At 44.1% G+C, this 21,400-nt stretch overlaps 1 protein-coding gene across 1 annotated transcript; it reads right to left on the bottom strand.

Annotated features, from left to right (window-relative positions):
- Nucleotides 1-540: 540 nt before the first annotated feature.
- Nucleotides 541-20,131, bottom strand: LOC139477343 (retinal-binding protein-like). The gene is made up of 13 exons (XM_071259897.1): nucleotides 20,117-20,131; nucleotides 18,376-18,444; nucleotides 16,617-16,686; nucleotides 13,540-13,583; nucleotides 13,100-13,162; nucleotides 10,382-10,570; nucleotides 9,914-9,989; nucleotides 9,072-9,152; nucleotides 7,718-7,801; nucleotides 7,188-7,294; nucleotides 5,549-5,688; nucleotides 3,586-3,734; nucleotides 541-716 (listed from the first exon to the last, which is right to left on the bottom strand). Exons 1-13 carry the CDS (start codon nucleotides 20,129-20,131, stop codon nucleotides 541-543), a joined length of 1,263 nt encoding a protein of 420 aa, XP_071115998.1.
- Nucleotides 20,132-21,400: the final 1,269 nt, after the last annotated feature.

The following is a 21,400-nucleotide window of genomic DNA, read 5'->3' as shown; positions in this document are numbered from 1 at the left end:
CGCGTTGTATCACTGATGGTGAGATTGCCTACCCCCCTGCCAATCATTGTCCCACCCCATATACCCCAGCGTTGTATCACTGATGGTGAGATTGCCACCCCTCCTGCCAATCATTGTCCCACCCCATATACACCCGCGTTGTATCACTGATGGTGAGATTGCCTCCCCTCCGGCCAATCATTGTCCCACCCCATATACCTCAGCGTTGTATCACTGATGGTGAGATTGCCTCCCCTCCGGCCAATCATTGTCCCACCCCATATACACCCGCGTTGTATCACTGATGGTGAGATTGCCTCCCCTCCGGCCAATCATTGTCCCACCCCATATACCCCCGCGTTGTATCACTGATTGCCCCACCCTCCGCCCAACCCATATACCTCCGCGTTGTATCAGTGATGACGACATTGCCCCCTCCCCTCCCAATGCTTCTCTCACCCAACCTCACAGACATCCGCGTAGTGCCAGTGAAAGCCAACAATCATTCTCCCCCACCCCCACTCTGACCCCCCGTTCATAATATCCGCTGTCTCCCACCCCCTACATCCGGGTGGTGACAGTCGTGTCAGTGATGACGAGGTCTCTCCAACTCCCATCTCCCACGATCATATGGTCAATCTCCGTCTCAATGTTATCGTCTGCTGCCACTATCTCCACGCTGTACTGAATCTTCTTGCCTCGCGCCCAGCTGAACGAGTTGTCGAAACAAAGTTCGTCTGGAAGAGAGATGGGGAGTGAGTGAGTATGATTAAAAGCCGCTTTTAGGAATATTTTAACATTATCACGTAGGGGACAGCAGAAATTGGCTTCACACATTGTACCCATGTTGGGAATCGAACCCGGATCTTCGGCGTGACGAGAGAATGGGGAAGAGACTTACAGGGAAGTCTCGTTGACACGGGCCCCCAGTCTAGAGGTTAAATTTGTTAGTTTTAAGGTGTTAGCAGAACTCCATGTTAATTCCATTATATTTTGTGACACAGGTAAGATACACATCTTCGGCGAAATATTACCTCAATTTTTGTTATTAGTTTGACTACGCAATATGATCTTCAAAGAGTGAGCGTGTACGTTTTACGCCGCTATTAACAATATTTCAGCAATATCACCGCGTGAAACCAGAAATAGGCTTCACACATTTTACCCATGTGGGGAATCGAACCCGGTTCTTTGGCTTGTCGAGCCAACGCTTTAACCACTAGACTACTCCACCACCCCGAGCTTCAAAGAGCAACATAGAAAAGAAACGAGACGTGGTGCATGTACTGACCAAATTAAGGTTGTGTACTGGTAAAACGATACATTGACTTTGTAAGTAGAAATAAATCTGATGTCGATTTGCCAATGCAAATGACTGAGTTTCAACTCTCAGACATCCTCGACACTGGCGTGCCCACGAACCAGACAACGTGTGCAAAACGGTTATGTGGCAGACGACACAAATATCGAAATAATGTTTACCACAAAATGACTCCAATTACAGAGATAAGACGTAAACAAGGCTACTTTTTTTCCAAAATACTATAATAACCCCGCAACGCAAAGGAACCTCGTGTCCAGAATTAAACGCTTGAACATAACACAAGGATTGCATCATATACGTATATGTATATCCACTTTAGGATTGTATTCTTGAGGAGACGTATGTATGTTTGAAACAGGCGCAGCTAGATGAAACCTACAATTATGGTGTATGATGAATCACCCAAATACATGCATGTGCGATACAGACAGGTGACCAGGTTGAAGAAGATATACCAGACGATGACATGAAGCAGGCAAGAGAGGAAATGACATGACGTCGACAACAGAGGCAGATACATGACGCGGACAATAGAGGATTGACGCGGACAATAGAGACTTGACGCGGACACAGAGACTTGACGCGGACAATAGAGACTTGACGCGGACGACAGAGACTTAACGTGGACAATAGAGACTTGACGCGGACAATAGAGACTTGACGCGCACAACAGATACTTAACGCGGACACCAGAGACTTAACACGGACACCAGGGACTTGACGTGGACAACAGAGACTTAACGTGGACAATAGAGACTTAACGCGGACAATAGAGACTTGACGCGGACAAAAGAGACTTGACGTGGACAATAGAGACTTAACGCGGACACCAGAGACTTAACGCGGACACCAGAGACTTAACGCGGACAGCAGAGACTTAACGCGGACAATAGAGACTTGACGCGGACAATAGAGAATTGACGCGGACAATAGAGACTTAACGCGGACAATAGAGACTTAACGCGGACAGCAGAGACTTAACGCGGACAATAGAGACTTGGCGTGGACAGCAGAAACTTGACGCGGACACAGAGACTTGACGTGGACGACAGAGACTTGACCCCGGGCTGACAGAGACTTAACGTGGACAATAGAGACTTGACGCGGAGCTGACATCAGAAGTAGATACTTGACGCGGACAACAGAGGCAGAGATGTATTGCAACAACAGAGGCAAAACTAGATGCAGACATCAGAGGTAGACACTTGACGCGGACAAAAGAGACTTGACGTGGACAACAGAGGCTTGACGTGGACAACAGAGGCAGAGATGTATTGCAACAACAGAGGCAATAACTAGATGGAGACATGAGAGGTAGACACTTGACGCGGACAAAAGAGACCTGAGGCGGACAACAGAGACTTCACGTGGACAACAGAGACTTCACGTGGACAACAGAGACTTGACGTGGACAACAGAGACTTGACGTGGACAACAGTGACATGAACAGACAACAGAGGCAACTGCCTGGCGCTGACAACAGAGGCAATGAAGAGATGAAGACATCAGAGGCATATGCTTGACGCTGACAACAGACGCAATGAAGAGATGCAGGCGTCACTGTAGGACCTACTGCTAGGTGCTGTCCTCCACCACCATTGATGCAGGAATCTGCTCTATGCAATAATGCAGGGTCTTTTGTCGGAAGAGGCTGTATTTGTTATCAAATCGCAGAGTGTCTGAAGTGGAAGGGTTAACACAACAGAGGTTAGTTGGAGGTAAAGGGTTAACAGTGTCGTCCAGTTGTGGCATACATGACCAAGGATCAGACGTGCTTAATCAGAACGTGCAGGTAATTGTATTATGATGAGGTATTAGGTGATTAAATACTATTAATGTGAAAACATTAAAATGGTATTTCGTGGTGAAATAAAACTTTGTGCCGGAACTTCTTCCAGTCTGCATTATTGACACTCGTTTGTTGTTCGGACTGGATAGATAATAAATAGGACAAAAACATTCTTAAAATAACATGTTTATCTCATTTTGTGACCTGAAAATAATGACATTTTACCTCGAGGCTACGTCACTCATGACACATCAACTTTGTCAGGTTGGGTGATGAAATGTCATTTGACAAGTAAAATCAAAGGTCTTCGAATTCTGTTATACGTGACAGATAGTCTGTTGATTATATATGTAACTCTGATGATGATGTGTTTAAAAATAAAGCCAACTTCCGTTAGATAACCGGTTTAAAACAACTTGAAGAGAAAACAATCATTATGAATTTGGTTAGTTTTGAATGTTATCAGACACAGGCAAGGTGAAGGTCAACCTACATGTTCCCGCCTCCTCGCACGTGCAGCTGCCATCTTCTGGTACCATGTGACTGTTGACGCGTTCTAGAGGCAGGATGGGTATCTTTGCACCCTCTCTCAGCAGGAATACTCCAAAACTGATGTCGAATCCTTCCGTTTTAAATTCCCACCTGGCAGACATAAAATCACGAAAGTAAATTAATCCTCTAATAACACATTCAGTTATTAGCTCACCTGACTAAAAGTAAGTGGTGTGCTTGTCTGTCGTTAACATCTTCACGGAAGCCACGATTCCAATGAAGCTAAAACTTAACAGGCTTGTTCCCAGCAATGATTACACCTCAATTTGTTCAAGAAGTTCCAGGGGGCACGGTTGGCCCAGTCGTCTAAGGCGCCGCGATTCGTTGTGCAGAGTTGAGTCCCCTGGACACGCCAGAAACCTGTGAATGTGGGTTCGAATCCCGGTTCGCCCCGATTATGTTTCTAGGTTTGTCAGCACCATTCCCGTGCTCGTGGGTTTCACCGTAGTGGTAAACGTCTGAGACCTGGATCACTTCGGGCTTTCCTCCCACATTAAGCTGACACGCCGTTATATAACTGGAATAAGGTTAAAAGCGGCGTTAAAACCCAACTCACTCACTCAAGAAGTTCGAATCCGATTTTCAATTTGGTCGCCAGAGTAACCACTTTGAAAAAGCCACATATATGGTCCTTACTGAGTCATTGTTTGGTAAACATTTAATGGAATTTGGCACTAAAACCATTCTGTTAGCGGACATGTCTTTGGTCGTTTCTCAGCCAATTTTAATGTAATGAAATTGGTATTTGTTTAGTTTGTTATTTTGATCATGATTTTTAATTCTCTGCAAATGCATAGTTGGTTCTGTAAATCTCTCTTCTGATGAAGAGGCTGAAAAATCGGAATTTGTATGTTTGGCATGTTTGTTTGGTCTTATGATGACATCATATGGTGCTCAAATTAATAGGATTTTCATGTTGGTGTTAAGCACCGCACAAAATATTTAGATATCAATGTTGACAGCAACATTGGCTATACATAAACAGGTGAGATGCATTGGTGTGGCACTATTATTCTTTCTTCTTGTGATGTTTGGTGTAAACAAATACTCAAGGAAAAAGGGGTAGTGAAACTCTTCCTGCTTGTAGCCAAGGGTGGAAACTGGACTGGACTTTTGTAGTCAGTTAAATCCCTTACCTCTAGAAGATGGGTTTCGCCACGACATCTTCGTGTTAAACACGATGACATGACGCTAAATATAGCCGTCCAATCGTAACACTCTCTTGAACGCTAGGAATGATCTGCTAAGTTTGAGAAATGAGACATGGAGGTACGGTAACGTCTGAATCCAGGGTACTTATCATGAGACAATCTACCATGACGCTGAAGAAGGCTTGATGTTGATTGGTCAAAATCAGGCATATAATTTTATTGATACCTCAAAATCACACAGAAAACCAGGAGTATGCAAATATCGATCTATCGACAGACAACGCATCGATTGCGGATAACCCATTAACCTGGACCTGCATAAGTTCGATGTCAGAACAAAAGTTAAAGCGTTAGGTTCCAAATAAGAGGTATCGAATCTACCGGAGGACGGGGGCGGTCGGGTTGCTTAGTGGTTAAAGCGGTCGCTCGTCACGCCGAAGACCCGGGTTCGATTCCTGACATGGGTACAATGTGTGAAGCCCATTTCTGGTGTCCCCCGCCGTGATATTGCTGGAATATTGCTAAAAGCGGCGTAAAACCATACTCACTCACTACAGGAGGACGACCTCAAATCTCCAAAATGAATATATAATACCGTGGATAATCGAGGATGGTATTTCTCTGCTAACAAAAGACAGTCGAATACCGCCATACCATGAATTAATTGACATTGTATAAACAGTGTGCGTGTGCGTGCGTGTGTGTGCGCGCACGTGCGTGCGTGCAAGTGCGTCTATTGTGTCTTTGTCGTACCTGAGGATGCTGCCTGGCGTGTCCACCTCATACTTCAGGATGATCTTGTCTCCTCGAGGAATAGTGGTGGTCTCCATGTTGTCAGTGTTGGTCAGACTCTGTAGGTAGTAGGTCTCCGGCACATCACCGCCCGCAGGGATCTGCAGTCACAGAGTGAGTGAGTGAGTGAGTGTTTGATGTTTAACGCCGCACTCAGCAATATTCCACCTATATGACGGCGTTCTGTAAATAATCGAGTCTGGACCAGACAATCCAGTGATTGATAGCACGAGCATCGATCCACGCAATTGGGATAAGATGACATGCATCAACCAAGTCAGCAAGTCTGACCACCTGATCCCGTTAGTCACCTCTTCCGACAAGCATGGGTTGCTGAAGACCTATTCTAACCTGGATCTTCACGGGTCGAGTCTTTCAGTGGGAGCAGTGTACTGCAGGCATTAGTATTTAAAATCCTGAATCGGTTCATTCTCTTACGACAAGCATAGTCGCCTTCTACGGCAAAAAGAGTGTTTGAGTGTGTGAGCTGGTCAGTCGCGTGTCTCATGTTGGACACCACAGGTGGCAGGCTAACGGAGTGACAATATGTTTACGCCGCTTTCTGCAATACTCCAGCAATATCACGACGATGGACATCATACGTAAGCTCCACACATTGTATATTGTGGGGAATCGAAGACGTACCTTCGGATATCCGAGCGAATGCTTAAACCACTAAGTGTGAGTGAGTGAGTTGGGTTTTATCGCGGCTTTTAACAGTATTACAGTTATACCGCGGCGTGTCAGCTTAATGTGGGAGGAAAGCCCGAAGTGATGCAGGTCTCAGACGTTTACCACTTCGATGAAACCCACGAGCACTGGTATGGTGCTGACAAACCTAGAAACATAATTGGGGCGAAGCGGGTTCGAACCCAGAATCATAGGTTTCTGTCGTGCCTAAGGGACGCAACTCTGCACAGCGAATTCGCGGCGCCTTAGACGACTGGGCCACCCGTGCCCCCCTTAACCACTAAGAATACCCCAACTCACTTGGTCATGCCGTAGTCGTATACCGACTTGGTAAAACCCACCATAGACCATGGTCTCTGAACCAAGAAACAAAATGCTGACAAGCCAACCATCATTATTTATACATTACTGGAGGGGCGGTCGGGTAGCCTGGTTGTTAAAGCGTTCGCTCGTCACGCCGAAAACCCGGGTTCGATTCCCGACATGGGTACAATGTGTGAAGCCCATTTCTGGTGTCCCCCGCCGTGATATTGCTGGAATATTGCTAAAAGCGGCGTAAAACCTCACTCACTCACTCAATACATTATTGGACACGGACAAGGTACTAAATTCAACATTTTTCACTCTTTGTCTCATTGCTCACCACTGAATCCTGAATACTACATAAACCAATTCTCAAAAACATTAAGAAAAGGGTAGTTTGAACTTACTGAAAAAATATCGAATATTTTTTAAAAATAAAAAATTTACGCACACCATTACTTAATTTTCGATGTTGAATCTGTGTACCAAATACGATTTTAATTGCGTCCGGCCTACCACAATGGGTCTGGAACCTTCTAGATAGCTCCCCAGTTCTCTCCTACCAAAAGGGGACTGGAAGCCTCTCAAAACTCAGCACTTTGCCTACCAGCTCTGAACAATAAGGGTCGCCATCTTTGCCTTTCATAGCTCCACCAAGGAAGACCGGAAGTTGATCGGCGTCGATGTGTTCCAACAACACGCCCGAGAAGTCTCCTGGAAGAGAGTATATCAGCATGTGTATACTCAACAACGTAACAGCGTTAATATAGAGGTGTGATATACTCCTCAAAATAAGTTAGAGAATTTTGTTCATATTACTTTTGTTAATATGTCATGGCAAGGGTGTACTCTAACTTCTTTTGAGTAGTATAACTATGACACTGCGCGATGAGCCGCGACTCAGAGGGCCGAGTATGGGCACCCACTTCCTGGTCTGTCACACAAACCTTGAAACAAATATATCCAATAAAGCCCATGCAAGTCTATCTGAGGTGGCAAGTCTAGATTACTGCAGAATCAATATTCCGATAAAGAGTCTCTGGGGTCGTTTTTATTATATTTTTATTAAGATGATTTTACAACTGTTCTTTTCAGTAAGATATGTTCATTTTAGAGACTAGGTGTTAGTCTACCCACCTCCAAGCACATGGATCTTGTTCTTCATTTCCTCACTGATGAGCGGGCGGCAGAGCTTGTAGAGCAAGGGGAAGATCCGGGGAGCTGGGGGGAAGATCAAGAGTGTCAGTTGGTGATTGAGTATATAGTGCTTATCGTCGCTCAAGGCAATATGAAAAATAAATCACTAGAAAGAGCCTCACACATTGTACACATGTTAAAAAATCAAATTGTTCGACGTGACGTACCAACGCTTCCCATCAAGGCTACCCCGCCGCCCTTAAAACAGCAGTACGATCTGTGGCCCAGTAAGAAACTGGCGTAGTTGACAATACTTGACCTTTTAGTGGGATGGCCTAGCAGTTAAAGTGTTCACTAATCAAGACGAAGACCGGGTTCGATTCCGAGAATGGGAACAATGTGTTTAGCCCTTTTTGCTCCATCGCGATATTGATGGTACATGTATATTGTTTAAAGCGGCTTAAAATCCAACTCACCCATAAAACGATACAACGCAGTCAAGCAACGATTCTACGTACAGTCAAACCTCCGTATATGGTCTTATAACGACACTTGGGGCGGCGGGGTAGCCTAGTTAGCTCGTCACGCCGAAGACCGGGGTTCGGTTCCCCACATGGGTACAATGTCTGAAGCCCATTTCTTGTGTCCCATCTGTTGAAGACTATTCGAGGCAAGGCGGAGCCTTTTATGTGGATAAGAGTGAGTGAGTGAGTTGGGCTAGACGCCGCTTTGAACAGTACTACAATTACATCCTGGCGTGTCAGCTTGATGAGGACAGATCGAAGTAATGAAGGTCTTTGACGCAGACAACTTTGGGGAAAACCACGAAGACGGATGTGGTTCGAACAAGATCAGGCGAAATGGGATTCGAACCCACGACCATATGTTTGTTTACACCTAATGGAAGCAGCTCTACACAGTGAATAGCAACCCGTGAAGATTCTGGGTTAGAATTGGTCTTCTGCAACCCATGCTTGTCGAAAGAGGCGACTAACGGGATTGGGTGGTCAGGCTCACTGACTTGGTACATGCAAGTCATTGTATCCCAATTGCATGGATCGATGCTTATGATGTCAATCACTAGATTGTCTGGTCCAGACTCAAATATTTACAGACCACCGTCATATATGTAGAATATTGCTGACTGCGGCGTTAAACAAGAAACAAACAAACAGTGAATTGCGGACGACTGAACCAGCCGTGACCCCAGGTTTTGGAGGGTTCTATCTTGTTGGGTGAGTGAGTGAGTTAAAACTTATTATTTCAGCCATAGCGAGACGAGAACAAGTTGCTAAGTATACAATATAATATGGAACACGATCCTTCAGCTGCATGTGTTTTAGTGATGACTGACCGTTGACAACAAACATCCTCTTCATCATCTCCGGGTAGTTGTCCTCGAGGACTTTCACCAGGTAGAGGTACATCTGTAGACCTGCAGATAAACACGAGTTCATAAACAATAAGGTGAATCACACTATGTGATACGCTTAAGGGCAGGGCTTTTGACAAATTGAGTAACCTGCTCCTGAAATTCCCGGAATGAAATAAAACGTAAAAAAATCCTTCACTCGCCATGGATGCCCTGCTTCTAAAATAAGGAAGGAGATTCAGAGGTGGTTGGGTTTCAGGGTGTCAGTGGTGGTAGTGGTGATGATGGTGGTGGTGGTGGTGGTGGTGGTGGTTAAAAAGGGGGGTGGGCGCGAAATTTTATCACAATAAAAGGAGGACATGAAAAAAAAATGACACAGTTCTATTTTAAATAGAAAATTTACACATTTGAACATTATACATGTACAGGGATCGGTCATTTATTATAGGTCGCCCGACCCGCCCCACCCCGACCCCTCTTTATAATAGACCCGTGAAGATTCCGGGGTAGAATAGGTCTTCGGCAACCCCTGCTTGCCGTAAAAGGTGACAATGCTTGTCGTAAAAGGCGACTAACGAGATCGGGGATCTGAATATTCCGATTAACGCATGTGTGATGTGGAAGACGGGCCTTTCCAGGAAGCGTGTATTTAACACGGCTGTTGGTCAAGGGCGACACACATACTACATTCGCTTTTCCAATGGACACTCCTCTAGATCCGCCTATGTGTGTGATCGTGCCTGTAGATACATGTGAGATTATGTTGCTCGAGACTAGATACTATTGACGGAGTTATATTCTAGAGATGGTTCCATGCTACCTACCCGGCCTCCACATCATACGACTACTGACGCCCTCCATGTCGAATACCACCGTGATGCCGTCCACTCGACGGCCCAGCTGAAACAGAAAAACTGATTTAGGACAACACCTTCTGAAATTAACCGTTTCACGGTTTTAAATACTAACGTCTGAGGTACACTGCTACCTACGACAGTCTGCTCCAATTGAAAGACTCGAACCGTGAAAATCCGGGTTAGAATAGGTCTTCAGCAACCCATGCTAGCTGTAAAAGGCGACTAACGACATCGGGTGGTCAGGCTCGCTGACTTGGTTGATGCATGTCATCGTATCCCAATTGCGTGGATCGATGTTCATGATGTCAATCACTGGACTGTCTGGTCCAGACTCGATTATTTACAGACCGCTGTCATACAGCTGGAATATTGCTTAGTGCGGCATTAAACAACAAATTAATCACTGAAAGACTGACCCACCCACGCCCGCTTTACCTTCTGGGACTGTGTTTCCCAGTCGCGGACAGTTCCCTCACATTGCAGGATCTTCGTCTTCTCCAGGTCCAGTTTTTTGCAGGAGAACATGATTCCCTTCATGTCCAGACGCCCGTATCTCTCCACCCGGACCGGCGACCCCTCCTTGTCGTACCCGCAGAACCCACCCGTCAGGTACTTCTGCAGGACCTGAAGGTTTGGTTTGGATTGGTTTGGTTTGGTTTGTTGTTTAAAGCCGCACTCAGCAATATTCCAGCTATATGACGGCGGTCTGTAAATAATCGAGTCTGGACCAGAAAATCCAGTGATTGATATCATGAGCATCGATTCACCCAACTGGGATCGGTGACATGCATCAACCAAGTCAGCGAGCCTGACCACCCGATCCCGTAAGTCACCTTTTACGACAAGCATAGACGCCTTTTACGACAAGCATAGTCACCTTTTACGGCAAGCATGGGTTGCTGAAGACCTGTTCTACCCCGGAAAGGACCTGAAGGAAACAGCTTCTCAGTCGCCGGTCTCAAACTTAAATACGAGGATTGATTGATACGGTCTAAGCCTCACACATAAGTAACCCGTGAAGATCTGGGTTAGAATAGGTACTTCAGCAACCCATGTTTGTCGAAAGAGGCGACTAACGGGATCTGGTGGTCAGCAGATTTGGTTGATGCATGTCATTGTATCACAATGATGTAGATCGATGCTCATGATGTCAATCACTGGATTGTGTGGTCCAGACTCGATTATTAACAAACCGTCGTCATACAGTTGCAATATTTTTGGTGCGGCGTTAAACAACAAACAAACAAACAATCACATGGAAGTAAGCAGGGGTCTGTGACCTTTGGAAAAAGGACACACTGGAGGAACGTGCAGCTATTTCATGGAAAAACAAAAAAGAATGTCTCAATGACTCAATTTGAGTGGATATTCCCCTAAGACATCAGGGGCATGGGTCGTCTAAGGCGCCGCGATTCGCTGTGCAGAGCTGTGCAGAGTTGTGGCCCTTGGGCACGCCAGAAACCTATGATTGTGGGTTCGAATCCGGGTTCACCCCGATTGTGTTTCTAGGTTTGTCAGCACCATACCCGTACTCGTGGGTTTCACCGAAGTGGTAAACGTCTGAGACCTGCATCACTTCGGGCTTTCCTCCCACATTAAGCTGACACGCTTAACAGGAATACTGTTAAAAGCGGCGCTAAACCCAACTCACTCACTCTAAGACATCATGTAATGCCCACACCAGTAAAGTTCACTTTAACGCAATTCCTTCTCTGTGAGGTTTACAATTTATAAGTCAACCCTCGTTAAGCTATACTTGACCCAAACCTTAGGGTATATGATGTAACGACTTTGTCGAAACATCTGTTATAAGTCACAACCGTTACTCTATCTTGAGTATTAGCACCCCTCCGGGAAGAGAACAGGTCTTCAGCAACCCACGAAATGTAACACATTTAAATTGTAAGACCTAGGGTTTACAATTTAATTGTATAAACAACCTTTCAGTGTGCTTCAAACGTTGACTTTTGCTTCGTTAAAAGGCACATGAAACATCAAACGAACCTCCTTGAATTTTTAATAACTGATGGAAATGAATAAGGGAACATTTAGTTTTAGACACAGTAAAATGATATGATATCATGGGTTCCCAGCCTTGTCTGTCAAACAGCTTTGGAAACAATTCACACAGACAGATCTCAACATTTGATTCTGGCGTACTGAATGTGCATGAGCGCTATTTCGCACGTACTGACAACAGAGACAGTATAATAGATAATCTATTACATGGTCCCTGCTTACATTTTTCATTGTTCCCTTATTCGTTTCAATCAGCATATTTTCTACCAAATCCTCGAGTCTCTAAAACTGTTACTGCACATGTACTGACAACAGAGACAGTATAATAGATAATCTATTATATGGTCCCTGTTACATTTTTCATTGTTCCCTTATTCGTTTCAATCAGCATATTTTCTACCAAATCCTCGAGTCTCTAAAACTGTTACTGCACATGTACTGACAACAGAGACAGTATAATAGATAATCTATTATATGGTCCCTGTTACATTTTTCATTGTTCCCTTATTCGTTTCAATCAGTATATTTTCTTCCAAATCCCCGAGTCTCTTAAACTGTAACTGAGCACGTGGTCTGCATGAGATTGCATTATGATGAGTGACGAGACAAGCTGCATCCATCGACTAGTTGATGCGTGGCGTGATGCAGGGGATTATTCTGATCCGTGATCGTTGTCGGGAGAAGCAAAACCCTCTCGGAACGCCATCACGGATTAATCCAATTAGTACAAATGCGGGTCATATGAATTCCTGCAAGGGGTTTGTCATTAGTTCATTGTTTAATATGTTTAATGTTATTAAAGAAAGCATACTGTTTTGCTATGCAGTAATAACACCATGTGGGGAGGTCCGGGGAGGGAAGCTGGTTTAAGAACTCGTAGTCACTGCGCCCAGTTATTGAATGACCGTATGTGAGCATGTATCACAAATTACGTGTTATATACATGCACGGACATGACATGTCTCAGTATGCCGTGTATATGTTACAGTCAATCTGTAGATTGTCTGACATTTTAGTTGTTTTGTAAATTGCTTGATGCACTTAGGCAGTTTACAAGAAGCCTAAATATTTACACACTCGGACAATTTATTTAACTTGCATGCAGGAGCAGGCCAACACGCGTCTGAGTCTCACCTCTGGGGGAGTGTAGTTTTTGACAAGATCTTCGATCTTCATCTTTTCTCTGTAGGCCATGCTCTGAAGAACAAGAGTGAGTTCAGTGAGTGAGTGAGTTTTCCTTTACGCCGCTTTTAGCAATATTCCAACAATATGACAGAGCATCTCTAGAATTGTGCTTTACACACTGTGCTCAAGCGGGGTTTCGAAACCGGGTCTTCGGCGTGACGAGCGAACGCTTTCACCACGAGACTACCCCAAAGTTCCTTTTGTACTGGTTAGTGTAAATGAACGGATCCAAGATGCGACTTTTGCAAATGGTAATAAAATGTTACTTCATAAATGCTGAGCAATGCTTCATCAATCTTATGTCACTTGATAATGTGATTATTTGATACTGGTTTATGCTATTCTATTCACGTCATACCATTAGGTATTAATTGTAAAATTGTACTCACCGTCCTAAACATGTGTTCGGCTTTGGCAACGTCGAACTGTCGGGCTGTTGACAAGGACAAAGTTGTAATGAGGCTTGTGTCAATATGACCTTACGTTATATCATACAGGAAGGGTGAATGGGAGAGTTTAGTATAACACAGCTCTTAGCAGTATGTCTTTTGTTTGTTTGTTGTGTAATGCCGCACTCAGCAATAGTCAAGCTATAACAATAACAAGTCCATTTATACTGTGTCTAATTCCATTCACCATGTTAATGCTCATAGCGCAACATAGTTTTAGCAAATAATGCTGATGAAAAATGAGTAGAGCAAGATTGGATAGTGTTGTCTGAAAAGGTGTGTTTTCCCCATGAGCCTTAAAGGATGTAAGCGATGGCGATAGCTTAAGATCAGATGGTAGTTTGTTCCATAGCGAGGAACCGCAAAACTGGAAAGATCTCTGACTAAATGTTTTGAGACGGGTTTCTGGGACTTGTAAAAGGTGATTATTCTGAGAGCGGAGAGATCTGGAAGGCATGTATTTAGGCAGTAGTTCGGTAAGATAATTGGGCTGTTTCCATGTAGCATTTGTAGACCGGGGTTAGAATTTTGAATTCAGTTCTAGCTTTGAGTGGTAACTAGTGCAGCGACATCAGAGCAGGTGTTACTGGAGTCCATTTGGATGTGTTCGTGACGATACGTGCTGCTGTATTTTGTACACGTTGGAGCCTGTGGAGCTGATCATTTGTGGTGTTACTCATGAGACTATTGCAAAAGTCAAGCCGTGATATGACTAACGATCTAGCCAAAGTGTGTGCAGCTTCTTTTGTGAGTAGATGAACGCTTCCAATGCTGCGGAGATGAAAGAAGCAGGACCTTGAGACACGGCTTACATGTTGTTCCATAGTTAGTCCACTGTCCAGACAAAGTCTTAACGCCGAGATGTTTCACTGATATTGAGAATGCGATATGGGAATCACCAACTAGTATGTTGTTAACTCCCTCTTTCTCAAGCTTAGTTCTGGTACCAGTCAATAATGCCTCTGTCTTGTTGTCGTTTGATTTTAGTTTGTTTTCAATCATCCACGACTTGATGGCTCTGGTGCAATCTTCGAATTTATTAAGCTGTTTCAGTTTCAATTGGCGTGAAAGTCTTCATCAGTTGCGTATCATCGGCGTAGCACTGTTAGCTCAGTAGTCGCTTAGAGGTGATATGACCCACACTTTTAATGTACAGTGTGAAAAGAATGGAGCCCAGAACTGACCCTTGGGGAACAAAACTATCTGATGTTGCCTCATTGACAGTGACTGACTGAAAAACAATCTGGAATGATGTTTGTGTGACTGTCATGGGTGGACTTCTCATCTAGGCTTTGTCGAATGTTTTGTATCTTGTTAACAAAGTAGTAAGTGAAATCATTGGTTAATTGTTTGCTGCTTGCTGATTTTGGCAGAGTCTTTTCCGTCTTCTTGCCCATCAAAGAGAAAGTGAACTTATAGAGATCGGATGGACGACCCGCACTGTCCTTGATTTTCTGTAGGCAGTAGGCTGTTTTAGAGGTTCTTATCTCCTGAGGGGGCACGGGTGGCCCAGTTGTCTAAGGCGCCGCGATTCGATATGCAGAGTTGCGTCCCTTAGATACGCCAGAAACCTATGACTGTGCGTTCGAATCCCGATTCGCCTCGATTATGTTTCTAGGTTTGTCAGCACCATACCCGTGCTCGTGGGTTTCACCGAATTGGTAAACGTCTGAGACCTGCATCACTTCGGGCTTTTCTCCCACATTAAGCTGACACTCCGCGATATAACTGGAAAACTGTTTAAAAAAGCGGCGCTAAACACAACTCACTCACTCACTCACTCACTCACTCTTATCTGCTGAGTAACGACACTGCGAGCCGCTTTATCGATCTGTCTATGAACTTCCAGTTTTGATTTACGCCACTGACGTTCAGCAATACGTCCATGTGCCTTTGCACGTGAAACACTATCAGAATACCAAGGAGCTGCAGGCCTACTGGGGCTTGGCTTGTCTACACCTGGTGCATGTAGATGAAGGAGATTGGAGAGTGTGGAGTGGTAAGGCTGGCAAATCTTGTCTAGATCATAGGGTGGATCTATCAGTAGACTAGATTTGTTTCTATATGACGGCAGTAAATAATCGAGTCTAGACCAGACAATCCAGTGATTGACATCATGAACATCGATCCATGGAATTCGGATACGATCAACCAAGTCAGCGAGCTTGACCAACAGATCCCGTTAGTCGCCTCTTATAGACGCCTTTTACGACAAGCATGGGTTGCTGAAGACTTATTCTAACAGGCATCTTCTCGGGTCTCGAATGTCAGTGATATCACGGCGTGACAGCGTCGTCGTGAGAGAGGAAAGTAGGCGTGTATCACGTTGGTGAAACCCACGAGCAAGGGTGTGGTACTGACAGACAGACCAAGTGTCATAATCAGGACATGGCAAAGAAACAAAACTCTGCACAGAGAAACCACAGTTGCTCTATGAGCCACCTGTGCCCATCACGTAATAACTACTACTGCTATCACTACCACGACGACCTACGGGTGAAGATCCGGGTTAGAATTGGTCTTCAGCAACCCATGCTTATCGGAAGAGGCGACAAATGGGATCGGATAGTCAGGCTCGCTGACTTGGTTGGTGCATGCCAACGTATCCCAATTGCGTTGAACGATGCTCATGCTATCAATCACTGGATTGTCTCGACCATTTAAAGACCGCCGTCATATTGTTGGAATATTGCTGAGAGCGGCGTTAAACCCAACCAACCAACCAAACAAGGAAACTTACCTGAAGTCATCTGAACAAAATACATGTATACCAGCTTCATTTTCTTCAAACAAATAACAATAAACTGATAAACTGTAAAATCTTAAACGCTTAATCGGTCTCAGAGAGCTTTTATATAGATAATGCTTCATAATGCTTCATACTGCTTCACCTTAATTACAGAGTTTTTGTTTTGATTTTCTAGAACATGTGTTATTCCCCTTTAATAGGTCTACATGAGCGTCTTCCGGGAGTACTGGGGAGAAGACGACATGTCTTTCAAAATAAGACCACTCACCTTTCAGCCATTTAGTCAGCGAATGGTCGTCATGTCTGTCAGTCAACAGGTCCTGGATCTGAACTTTAAACTAAAACAAAACAAGGTATCTGAATATTGACTGGCAACTGTTGCCTGCACAACATGCGATATTATGGCATTGCTACACAAGCACCAATGCAACCCCACCCTCACAAGTGGCGTACCCTCAAACATGATTGCCACTAAACTGACATTTTTTGCAGTACATAAATGTATCGGGACGGCATTCCTTATTTTTTTCAAATCATGTTTTTATTTTACCGTAACGTTAAAAAAAATTAATCATTTTTCCAATGCAAAAAAAGCAACAAACGAGGTAGCGTGTACCGTTGCCAGATTCCCATCATGAGGTCACCGTGACCTGGGCGAGTGAAATATAATGTAAAACGCCGACCAATCAGCAACTGTTGCATTCGTCACCACTCGCCCCTTTCCGTAAAATGAAAGAAGACTCGTCCCCCTATCGATAAAAGGTTATGTGCGAAAATACGACAAACCAGTCAAAATGAGCGTGTAACTTCAAGTACTTCCGTAAAAAAAAAACCTCAGGAATAATGTTTGATTTTGCATATGTCTTGCATCTAAACAGATACCCAACATCCAGTTAAATGTGTTCAATCATACTGTATAATACCTTACGTCCCGATGTGTCTTTAATAACATCTGGAATATATATGACATGGCGGAAATATACGTGAATCATTACGCAACGAGTTGACAATTATCCCGGTTTGCGCTTAGACGGAACCCAGTTGCAAACCAATGGCCACGAGAGGGGCACGAGTCGCTATTCGGCTTGTCCCGGAATAACACGAGTTGGTCACGAATGCAACTGTTGTCTTCCTATACCCAGGGCTGGACACCGGGAGTTATATACACATCCTTACTATACATCTACTCCAATAGTTCATTTCAGACCAGTAGTTCATGAAACATACAAGATTTGGGAAGAACAAGGGTATTCCTTGAAATAATCTGTCTCCGAAAACGATGGAAGCAAAATATGATCGGAAACTTGTTCCCGCCTACCCCAATCTCGTGTCCTGTAAAACATGTTTTTCTTGAAGTGTTTTGTGAAAAATAGTCTGTCTTAAAGAAATGTTCTCAGGCCCTCTAGAGTGAGTGAGTGAATATGGTTTTACGCTGCTTTCAGCAATATTTTAGCAACATCACGGCGAGGTCACCAGAAATAGGCCTCACACATTGTACCCATGGTAGGGAATTAAAACCGGGTCTTCGGCGTAATGAGCGAACGCTTTAACCACTAGGCTACCCTACATGTACCTCAAGACGATGAAATGTGTTCCTTCTCTTAGTTTCACTACTAACTTATGAGAGTGTCTAACCCTGCCTAACACCTGACACACAACCCGCTGTCCAGAACATGGTTAGATATAGCATTATCTTTTCAACCCTGCATCGTGTACATGACTATATATTTATATTTATCATAGTGAGTGAGTGATTTAACGCCGCTTTAACATTTTTCCAGTTATATCACAGCGAAAGCCCGAAGTGATGCAGGTCAAAGACGTTTACCACTTCGGTGAAACCCACGAGCACGGGTATGGTGCTGACAAACCTAGAAACATAATCGAGGCGAGGATTCGAACCCACAATCATAGGTTTCCGACGTGTCCAAGGTACGCAACTCTGCACAGTGAATCGCGGCACCTTAGACGACTGGGCTTTCCGTGTCCACTATAGTTATCATATCATTGCCCCCCTTCCCCCTTACCTTCTGTAACGCCGGGTGCCCCTCCCCTTCGTCACGGACGCAGGAGCCATTGTGTTGGGCCAGAGTATACTGTGGATCCATAAAACAACTTCCTCTACAACAGCATCAATGTCTGTCACAACCATACACTCACACTCAATTTGTGCTGTGGGCGTCTGCGATCGCCTTCACTTCCAGCACCAGTTCAATAAGTGATGGTCTGATTCTGCTGCTGCTACTGCTGCTGCTATAGGAAACTGACTTATACTTAACTGATTCAGTAATCTGATCGACTTAACTATGTAGTACTGCCAGTCTAGACTTGCTCGCAGTCTCTTTCTCGCAAAATAATTCAGGCAATTCAAACAATTCAGATTTCGTTTTAATCATATCCGGAAGAAAAACTAGGATATTTTACATTCACCCAGGCTGTCTCTTTATATCTTTATATCTGAAGCAATGTTCAAATCACGAAAGGGCAGAAAAGTTCATCAATCAGAAAGATCTGTCATAGTTGACTTGGGCGAACTTGGGCAAATTAATATATTGGAAGATTCGTTGTGTGTTGTGTAGAAACAGGTTTTCATGATTGTAGTGTACATAAACGCGATTGTCGTAAAGTCTATTTACCTCTAGCGTGCACATTGGTCGCGTTGCGTGTGAAGAAGGCTAATTCTATCATATGGTCCAGTTATCTACTTAGCCCGGAGCATGCAGTGGGGATTTCTCGGATGACCTTCACTCTACGTACACGGAATCATCGATTGATCACTGACAGGTGCTCGATGTATGAGGGGTAGTGAGTATGTTTTACGCCGCTTTTAGCAATATTCCTGCAATATCACGGCGTAGAGCGCAAGAAAATGGGTTTTGCACATTATACTCATGTGGGGAATCGAACCCGGGTCTTTGGCGTGACGAGCGAACGCTTTGACCACCAGGTTTCCCCACTGCTCCTTATGAGGGGTAATATGTTTTGGACTCGGAGAGATTTGGGTTAGGTATTGGGCAAATGTTTTACATGTATGGTTAGAGTGAGTGAGTGAGTTTGGTTCTACGCCGCTATTAGCAATATTCCAGCAATATCACGGCGGGGGACACCAGAAATGGGCTTCACACATTGTACCCATGTCGGGATTCGAACTCGGATCTTCGGCGTGACGAGCGAACGCATTAACCACTAGGCTACCCGACCGCCCCTTTTATGATTAGAAGGCCAATAGAACAGTCAAGTACTATTTCTCCGTTCTCACTCAAGTCTCACTCCCACACACTGGTGTCTCATTTACATTATGTTGACCGAGATCACTCATTCAGGAATACAGCTCTGTACATTTTAACAGGCAACAACCACTTCCGTGGTCTAGTGGAACAGCGTCTGACGTCAGAGCGGAAGGTTCGACCCCCTGACCGCGTCATACCAAAGATATGAATCGAATGGTGCTTGTTGTTGCCCTGCCTGGCGCTTGGCAGTAAACAAGGATTGGTCGTCTCGGAGCCACTATTCGGTGGAAATGGTATTTCTATGAGTTCGAACTATAAAACAGGCTTTTGTTTGTCCGGACTAGTAACACACACACACACACACACACACACACACACACACACACACACACACACACACACACACACACACACACGTGTCGCTATATGAATGAATAATCTTGAATTCGACGTTCATCCCCACTTCACTTCACCTCACATTACAGGTAAACATGTATCAGTGTTAAAACACTCAAGGCTTCATTACAAAACATCTTACTTTCCGGCGATGCATCTTCTAGTTAAGGGACACTGATGATGTGTGGGAGTCGTCGTCATCAACGTCGTCGGTGTCGCTGTAGTTCATGCAGCAGCTCTGAAGCCGAAAGAATCATTTTCAACACGTCTTTTTAGAAAATATGTTAAAGTGTGGGAGGGCCAGACTCAGGTCACTAAGCGATCGTAACACTAAGATGATCGTAACTTCCATTCTTTAATACAGACTTACGACAGTCGTAGCACTGAGATGATCGTAACTTCCATTCTTTAACATAGACTTACGACAGTCGTAGCACTAAGATGATCGTAACTTCCATTCTTTAACATAGACTTGCGACAGTCGTAGCACTTAGATGATCGTAACTTCCATTCTTTAACATAGACTTACGACAGTCGTAGCACTAAGATGATCGTAACTTCCATTCTTTAACATAGACTTGCGACAGTCGTAGCACTTAGATGATCGTAACTTCCATTCTTTAACATAGGCTTACGACAGTCGTAGCACTAAGATGATCGTAACTTCCATTCTTTAACATAGGCTTACGACAGTCGTAGCACTGAGATGATCGTAACTTCCATTCTTTAACATAGACTTACGACAGTCGTAGCACTAAGATGATCGTAACTTCCATTCTTTAACATAGGCTTACGACAGTCGTAGCACTAAAATGATCGTAACTTCCATTCTTTAACATAGACATACGATAGTCGTAGCACTAAAATGATCGTAACTTCCATTCTTTAACATAGACATACGATAGTCGTAGCACTAAAATGATCGTAAATTCCATTTTTAACATAGGCTTACGATAGTCGAAGCGCTAAGATCTGTGTGGGTCCCTGGCAAAATGTTTGTCTGTCCTGTAACGACGCACTCAGCGATATTCTTACATCTGGTCAAACTTATCCACTTAACCGTTAAGATAAAACGTGGTTTTAGAGAAACGGAATATTGATGTGAGAGTTATGAGAAGTATATCTGGCTCCCTCCATCACGAATCGTGTTTAAAGTGTACATGTTGTCAACAAACCGAGTGTTATCCCAAATATAACATTAGTTACATTTGACTACTTTCTAAATGGCATTGTGTATTCATTGTGGTTGTCAAGCGTTAGAAGTAAACTGTCGGGTAAAAAAAAGTATACACTTGATAATTAGATTTGATAAATAAAATTACAAACGCTATGAAAACGTTGCTAGGCTGAAAACAGTCGCCGAAATACTGCAAACTCAAGGTCGAGTCCTCAAGGCGAATTACGGCGCCTTAATCGATTGTGCCAT

This window comes from Haliotis cracherodii, unplaced genomic scaffold, assembly GCF_022045235.1.
Source record: "Haliotis cracherodii isolate W230 unplaced genomic scaffold, xgHalCrac1.p SCAF_33, whole genome shotgun sequence".
NCBI lineage: Eukaryota > Metazoa > Mollusca > Gastropoda > Lepetellida > Haliotidae > Haliotis > Haliotis cracherodii.
Note: the sequence above shows the minus strand (reverse complement) of the source record. Positions and strands in the feature narration are given on the sequence as shown.

What these genes read in the sequence shown, in the direction of transcription:
- LOC139477343 (XM_071259897.1), bottom strand. An exon ending in GGCACCCGGCGTTACAGAAG is followed by an intron (nt 16,687 to 18,375) that starts GTAAGGGGGAAG and finishes GTTTTGTTTTAG; the next exon opens with TTTAAAGTTCAGATCCAGGA. An exon ending in AAAACTACACTCCCCCAGAG is followed by an intron (nt 10,571 to 13,099) that starts GTGAGACTCAGA and finishes CCAAACCTTCAG; the next exon opens with GTCCTGCAGAAGTACCTGAC.